Here is a 7,938-nt window from a genome sequence, read left to right on the forward strand (position 1 = left end):
TCATTCGAGAAGCTTCTTCAGTTCTAGGGTCAAATGGTGGAGAGCCCCAGATTTAAATCCAGACTCTCCACCAGGAGCTTTTCCAGATGCTTTTCTTCCCATGCTCCTTAGATTTAGAGCTTTTTCTTCTGTTTCCTGTTGTCTTCTTGAGTTTCAGTGCATTTGACTGCTCAGGGCCACCATACAAACAGCCATTATCTGTCAATATTGGTTGGCCGATATATCACAGCACTGCACACACAGAGTGAAAACTAAGCAGAATCAATGATTGAAAACTGATTACAAGTTTTAGACAATGTTCATGACCATCCACTGTTGAATAATTATAACCTCCCCCCCCCCCCCCCCCCCAACCAAAAATAAATAAATAAAAAAATTAAAACGTGTTCACAATAATGTCAGTGTCATAAGTTTCATGTTGGAATGGGGCCACAATCCTCGGGTGAACTTGAGTGTGTGCACCAGATTTCCTGTCAATCAGTTCAATAAGTATTGATATACTTTACTATGGACCCAACTGGTGAACGGGACTGAACGCATAAAAGCTAAACCTCAGATCGATTTAAGACGTAGAGTATCTATAACAGTGTTAAAGTATTTAAAGGTGGATTATTCCAGTACTATAAAAAGCTTGATCTGGCCTTGATTAGCTGGATGCTTTATATATAAAAAATAAATGTCCAGCGTTGGTGGTTAACCTCAGCATATGATTGCATTCATTAAAGGACTTTTGACTAAGACTTGGCTTGCTAAAGAGCAGAATGAGAGCTTTACAGTATAGTTGGTCTAACAAGGTATAATTCCCCAGTTTCAAACAATGAACATGGGAAAACAAACACTTTTTTTTCCAAACACTGCTCAGTTCCTTAAAAGTGCCACTCCATCCAGTGCAAACATCATGCAATGTCAACACAAGAATATCAGGATCTTTGTCAAACACCCTGACTAGTCACAATTAAAGAGCTCAGTTCTTTAGATTAAGCGGTTTGTTGGGAGGTTATGTTACAGTGCAGTTTTCCTACAGACATAAATGCATAGGATACAAATCAGTCAAACATGACAATAAACATCAAGCAATACAAAAAGAAAAGGAGAAATAGAACAGAAGCAGATCACAAAAACTGTGATCGAAATAAAAGTCTTGGTCATTGGCACTGGGGGTCGGAGTGGAAGGGAAGCGGGGCGGTAGCGGGGCTGGAATAAATAACTAGTCATACACTGATAAGATTTATATATGGTTGCCTCATTTTTGGATCCTACAGCTGTGAGGACAACAAAGACAGGTGCAGAAACAGACCACAAACATTCTGTACACACTAACACTGAAGTCCTTAGCAAATTTCAGAATAAAAGTAGCGTCACTCTCTAAAAAAAGTGAGAGCCGTTTGGTGATCGACTTGACGTGCGTGCGCCTCGCACACAAACTCTCACAGTTCTGGAAAATTTTTAGGGGTAAACACAAAGTCTGCTAAGGCTTCATCGTGGGGATAAGAGATACACAGTGTTCAAAAGAGCAGTTATTATAGTTTAGTTTCAACAGTCTTGCTAGCGATTGTGTTTGGTGCATGGCAGGAGAGGCATAGTCAGCTTAGGTTAGGTTATGAGCCGCTGTGTGCATTAGAGATCCTTGTCACAATTATGTACACTTAAATAAATGTATGTGTTACTGTCACATGCCATGTTTTTTTGTCTTTCTTTCTGATGCTTTCTGCCATTCTGCACCTTGACTTGAACCTTTATTTTTCCCAGAGGCCTTAACTTGTCTACCAGTCGGAGAGAAATCACATGCGGGTCAGTTATTTCCTGTGCAACAAATGAAACGAAAAAAAATTACTTGTATGTATAAATACCGCATGGGAATCTTTTTACATAGTATATATGATATCTTATATATTCTGTTAAAATATACTTTTCAGTTTTCTAGAGTAGTCCAAAGTTTGTCTTTCATCTTACTTTCAACTCATGATACTGATTACTTAAAATTAGGGTGAAAGTCGGCACAGACAGTGGAAATTTGCTGCTAGAGTCGAGCTCTCAATATATTATTTCTGCTATATTATATTGTAATATATTATTTGTATATCAACGTCTCTAATCAGCTCATACAAAAGATTTTCATGCTAACAGGTGATGGAAAAAAAACTTCAATAATATAGAAATGACTGCTATAGGTTCTTATATCTAAATAACTCTTGCTATAACTATAAGCTAAATTCAGATATTGGCTTGTCCTATGTAAATCAACTTCATAAAGCTTCCTCTAAAATACTAAGACTTCATGAAAAATGATAAATAATGATTTATTTAACAGTATAGCTCCATCCACACAGGAGGCGATTTACTGATGATTGGTCGCTAGCAGTCAGCATGTCAAACAGTGATATCTTGAGCTTGAGCTAAACTGAGACAAGTTTAACTTAAGACCTGCCCACTTTGTGCAGCAAGCACTTTTTCCTCCTTTTTTTCCCACTTTGAGTCTCTGAATGTGACTTTCTATGGTTGTTTCCTGTGTGGACGGGGCTGAAAGGGAATGAATATAAAACCGTTAGCTGAATAATAGTCAATTAAGTACTTTTTTCTGGATTTGTTTCTAAAATGGCAACAATGTGGTAACTTGATAACTGTTGTTTTTAATAAACTATGATATATTCAAAGGCAATAGTTACACATCTGTGGAAATACGGTGTTTCGTTTTTCACGGTTTCTTCCCAAATTTTTGAAGCCATTCACAAATCCAGGTTGCAGTGTAGTGTACCTACGAAATGCTAAACAGAAGTGAATTGAGAATTATAATAATAAGATTTTCATTAGCCAGTTTGACGGTAATTAGTATGCAAACGTCTACCTTGATTCCTTGCTTCTTTGAAACAGCACCAGTGCTGCTTATCTACCTAATGTTATTAGGCTAAGATATTGTCTATGGGTTGCCATGGTTGCACAGAATAAATTCAATCACCTTATTATGACATTAGATGACACAATGTTAGCTGCTCTAAATAGAGGTCAACAGTAACAACATACCCAATTTCTGGAAGTGAATTTCTCATTCATTTTCTCCATAGATTTCACTCAAAAAAACCTTCTAGTCTTCTCAAATGTATTCTTATTCATTTTTTGTCGGTTAGCATAGCTTGGAAGAGTACTTTGTTCCTGATTGCAATAACTGTCCTGGTGCTTTCTTAAATTTTGTGTTACTCAGTAAGGAACCTGATGTTCATGGGTTTAAACACCAACAAGTATCTCTTTTCCATGACATCTTGAATAAAGCAGTTTCTATTGAAACAAAGTTGATGTAATACAGACTTCCTGTTCCTACAGGAGCACACACCATCGTTTCATAATTGTACCTCAAGGTAAGCCTCCTTTGGTGTGTTCCATCTTTATGGCTCGTACTCAAACCCACTATGGAGAATATGAATGGGATTTTTACTCCGTGGCCTCACTGTTGTGCTTTATAGAACAACATAAAAACCACAAAGGTAATGCCACAAACAGAATATGTGCAATAAGATCACCCTCTCTATAAGGTACCTTCAGTAGTACCTGAGAACCACTGCTACTATGACTTCTCTAAGGTTGACTTCTCTTGAGCATGGGTTAAAAAAGTCGGCAAATAGAACAAAATAAAACCTGGTATGCACATGCCAAATGTTAAATAACTGGTGCTGCTGATTCATTTATGTAACATGGAGGCATTTGTAGCAGTGACCTAGCTAGCTGGCGGAACAAATCGGCTGCCGGATTCATGTATAGCTAACACTGGGTTTGATTAGCTTAACTTATCTTAAAGATCTGAAAGAGACTGAAACATCCAGTCTGACTCTGTCAAAAAGTTCTTCGAAGGATTTTAAATTTAATTTGTTAGGCTATCGACAGGCTGTCCACTCCAGTATTCCCAGTCTTTATGCTAATGCTAATCTTCTTTTAAGCAGCTTAAGCTGCACATTACATGAACCCTGTCACAGAAATGAACCAGAGGAATATGTTATGTATGATTACTTTTAATATTTAATTGCTTTAATTGCTGCAGTTTTGATTTTAAAATTACTTCTGATAATGCAGATTACTGTTTACATTTCTTACATGGTAGTTCAGTAGTTTTTACACAATTGTTTGTGACATTTTGGCTAATTTGCACATTCAAGGCAAAAAAAACAATAGAAACATTTAACTAGTGGTTAATTCTGTTAGTCTAAGTATATTGCATTATACCTATAATCCATATACACCTTTAGTATTTCTGTTTCTTCTTCTTTAAAATTAGATTTTGGAAAAAATAAATGAGCCATTGTTTAGTTTAGAGGCAGGGGGTTGTAATTTCTGCTTCCTCTTGGGAGGATGTAGTCTTTGTTTTAAATTTGACAACCTTGACTGTCATGCACACACAGATGGTTGCAATAAACACAGTATCAAAGATCACACTCATTCTGAACTGACCCACTCAGTGCCTTAATCGGGGGCAGACTTTGGCTCTCTCTCTCTCTCTCTCTCTCTCTCTCTCTCCACACACATACTCTGTTGGTCCGTCTCCAGATTTCTTCATGTAATGTCTTTTTTTCTGCAGCTTCCAGTCTCTCCACAGCTTGGGAAGAGTCTGCGTCACTATGATCGGATTGGTTGCTTGTGTTGGTGGCGGCCTGCGTGGTTCTGGTATGTGGTAATGCAGGGAAAGGGGGTGGGGGTACGTGGCTGGATGTGCGAAGGGGTGAAGAAGGAAGGGCTGGCCAAAGACGGTTGATTGGATAACTGGAGTGCCAGGAGTGAAGAAATCAAGGTGCCAAGATCAGGGCTGGACTTCGTGACCTCATGCTTTTTTAGGGGGTGGGGCCAACTTGATGATCTCATCTTCAGATGGCTGGCGGATGATGTCTTTATTTCACAGCGGAGGGGTGAAATGTTGGAAAAAGAGAGTTGAGAGAAAGAAAGGGTAATCATAAGAAACCTGGTCTTTCAAAAGGTGCAAGACAACAAGTATAAGACAGCACATTAAAAACAAATGATTTAAGTCTTTTCTCACGTAAAGTAAATGCTTCTACAGATATCCGACTCACACAGCTCGATTTATAGCTGTTTATAGCTATTGTTAAGACTAGACTCAGTTTCAGGCATAAGGAACGTTTTCTGCTGCTTCGCGTTAACACAATACACAGCATCAGAATAAACTTTGATTTCTCATCAAAAATGTGCCGACAACGCTAGAAAGATTTTCCACCAGAAACTTGTTAAATGTTATGTTTGAAGTCCAGTGTGCCAGCTCAAATTTGGGCATACGAATGTGAATTCAGTTTGCTATTTGCCTAATGCAAAACAGTATAATTTTTAGTTTTCAACTAATTTTTAAAAAGATTTCTAAAGTATTTGCGTTTTCTTGTGTTTGTGACATGCACCGTCATAAAAACCAGCAAAAACAAGCTGTCCATGTCCTCACACCTGTCTCCCTGTGGGATTGCTCCTCTCTCTGATTCCTGTTCTTCTGTCTCTATTCTCTAGTAATAACACAAGTTAGCAAGCAGCTGTTAAAAGTTAGCAAACAAAAGTTGCTTTTTTCTAAAAGATTCTAATGTGATTTACTTTTTTTTGCAAAGTGCTAAAATTGAAAACTCCCAAATAACAATGTTAGTTATGTTCTATCTTTAAAAATCTAATTTTGTACTTAGTAAATGAGTACTGCCAATTAAGGGCAGCTAATGTCAGTTAGTGTCTTAACATTATGTCCTTACATTATGTGTCAGTTTAATGAATTTGTTCATCACTATACAAACAGCAGGACTAAGAACATTCATGACATTTTTGGTGCCTTTTATTTTTACTAAGTAGCATCCAGAAAAGAGAAAAATATTGAATTAAAGGACATATTTGAAGGCAATTGGCAGCAGCTGAAAGCTTTAAATTTTTGTTTTTAATTTAATTTTTTAACTTTTTATTGTAATTTAAAAGTTTCATTACAGCAACGATCTGAAAAGATTACATTTTTCTTCTTCTTTTGCCTGATAAAATCATTAGTTATGTCAGTGTCACATTTTTGTAGCACTTTGATTATTAGTAATTAAACAAGATGAACAAACTTCGATGGAAAGATAAAGAATGATGATGATGACGAGGAAACAACAAGACTTATTTGACCATTGTCCTCACATTTTTATGTTGTTATAACCTCACTCTATTACAAGACAAAAATATTGTAATAAACTAAACAAAAAACTAAATAAATGAATAGGTAGAGAATGGAAATGAACATTTTCAGTTCAACATGAAGCCTCTGAATTAATTTAACCTCTCAAAAGCTGACAGGTTATTGCAGTCTATTGGAAATTGCAGTCTGTTTAATACCAGCAGTATATTTCAACCTCATAATTAAATCTGTGTCTAAAATGTTGAAAGTAAAACATGAGATTTAATTTAAAAATAAAAAAGGGGAAACGGAGGAAACTGAAATGCGGCTGATACGACATAATAATTACTTTATTTCTCACATATTGGTCTTCCAGTAATGCTGAAGCTTTAGTTGTGACTTTACATATTACTGGTTAATGATTACAACATCAAGTATAACCATGTAAAACACGATTTCTTTTTAATCTATTTTATGAGCAGATCAGCCCGTTTCATACATTTACTGAGAATGAAGATCACTGAAGAAGCTGTTCAGGCAGTTATTCGGTTGAGCCACTAGAGAGCAGAACTAGATCAGATTTGGGAGAACATTAAACCAAACAGGGAACAATCTTTCAAATAAACAAATTCAACTTTCTCAATTTTTAAGACAGAGCGTGCTACCTTTGTATTTCTTGGCCGAAGGGATGCGTGTGAGCTTGGTGTCGATCTCATCATCCTCAGAAATCTTGAGCACTTTGGTGCGATACTCGATCACCCTTGTCAGCAGGTCCGGTCGCCGTGAGATCTCAAAGATGTGTTCGATGTACGACAGGTTATCTGCATTAGGAAGCATTATTAGAGGAGATTTTTTGGCTCATAAAGGTGTTTCTGACATCAATTTAAGCCACATATGAAAAGAACCATAACAAGAAGTGGATCTAATTTATGTCTCTCACCCTGGGCCAGCTTGTCATTCTTCTCCAGGTAGCTGAACCACTCTTTGGAGGAGGTGATGTTGTTGCTCTGGTCCTCAGGGATGTCCTCCTTGCAGGCAGATTTGAGCTGCTCCAAGTCCTCGTTGGTGATGTTTTCAGACAGGTCGCTGAGCAGAGAGCTGTACTCCGCCATGGTCTGGTCACGGGAAGAGGGAAGAGAAAGAAAGGTGAGAATTGAAATAATGTTAAGTTGCAACGATGGCAGCGCGAAAGAACAAAATCTACAGCGATGAGAGAAAGAGGTTCCTAAATTATCTCAATCTAATATTGCTGTGTGCAGCAGCAGCAAGCAGCCCACCTACTTCCCAGACTTCACAATGGAAAACAGCGAGAAAAACTTAGCTGATGACAATAGCATACCGTCAGGGTGGGATGGAAAAGCACAAAGACACAGAGTCATCTCCTTTCTTTAAGGTCATTTGCTGCCAGAGTTTGGTTTTTAGCAGAGAGTTGGAAGAGGAGACTGACTGAAGAGAAAAAACAGGACCAATCTGGACAAAACACAGACTTTTAACCATAACAAGAAGGCCCCAAAGGGAAGATCTTTTAACCCAGAGGAGGATTTTATTTAACATTCAGTCTATTTTTCTCCACCACAAGTCGATGGATTTATTTTGATAATCTTTTTATTTCATATAGGTTTCGCAGATCTCCCATTTGTCCAGAAAACGATTAAAAATACATCAGAGAATATCATAAATGAAGATATCTGACATGTAATGATAACAATGAATATGGGCACTGCATTTTATTCGGGGTCAACACCAGCTTCTTCTTGCAGGGTGTAAAATATGGATGCAAAACAAAAGCACTTCTTACTCCTGCTTATGCAAACCTTTGTGACTGT

General features: G+C 37.4%; 1 protein-coding gene across 1 annotated transcript; it reads right to left on the reverse strand.

The window, feature by feature from the left end:
- Positions 1-4,729: 4,729 nt before the first annotated feature.
- pea15 (proliferation and apoptosis adaptor protein 15) lies at positions 4,730-7,227 on the reverse strand. The gene is made up of 3 exons (XM_026162676.1): positions 7,053-7,227; positions 6,778-6,933; positions 4,730-4,869 (listed from the first exon to the last, which is right to left on the reverse strand). The coding sequence occupies exons 1-3, from the start codon at positions 7,222-7,224 to the stop codon at positions 4,805-4,807; spliced, it is 393 nt and encodes a 130-aa protein (XP_026018461.1). The 5' UTR covers positions 7,225-7,227; the 3' UTR covers positions 4,730-4,804.
- Positions 7,228-7,938: the final 711 nt, after the last annotated feature.

Source organism: Astatotilapia calliptera, chromosome 3, assembly GCF_900246225.1.
Source record: "Astatotilapia calliptera chromosome 3, fAstCal1.2, whole genome shotgun sequence".
Taxonomy (NCBI): Eukaryota; Metazoa; Chordata; class Actinopteri; order Cichliformes; family Cichlidae; genus Astatotilapia; species Astatotilapia calliptera.

Excerpts from the sequence above, each read along its gene's own strand:
- pea15 (XM_026162676.1), bottom strand. The coding sequence starts at position 7,224 with ATGGCGGAGTACAGCTCTCTGCTCAGCGACCTGTCTGAAAACATCACC. Across the intron at positions 6,934-7,052 it reads GAATGACAAGCTGGCCCAGG|ATAACCTGTCGTACATCGAA; the intron begins GTGAGAGACATA and ends TTCCTAATGCAG. Across the intron at positions 4,870-6,777 it reads TTCGGCCAAGAAATACAAAG|ACATCATCCGCCAGCCATCT; the intron begins GTAGCACGCTCT and ends TGTGAAATAAAG.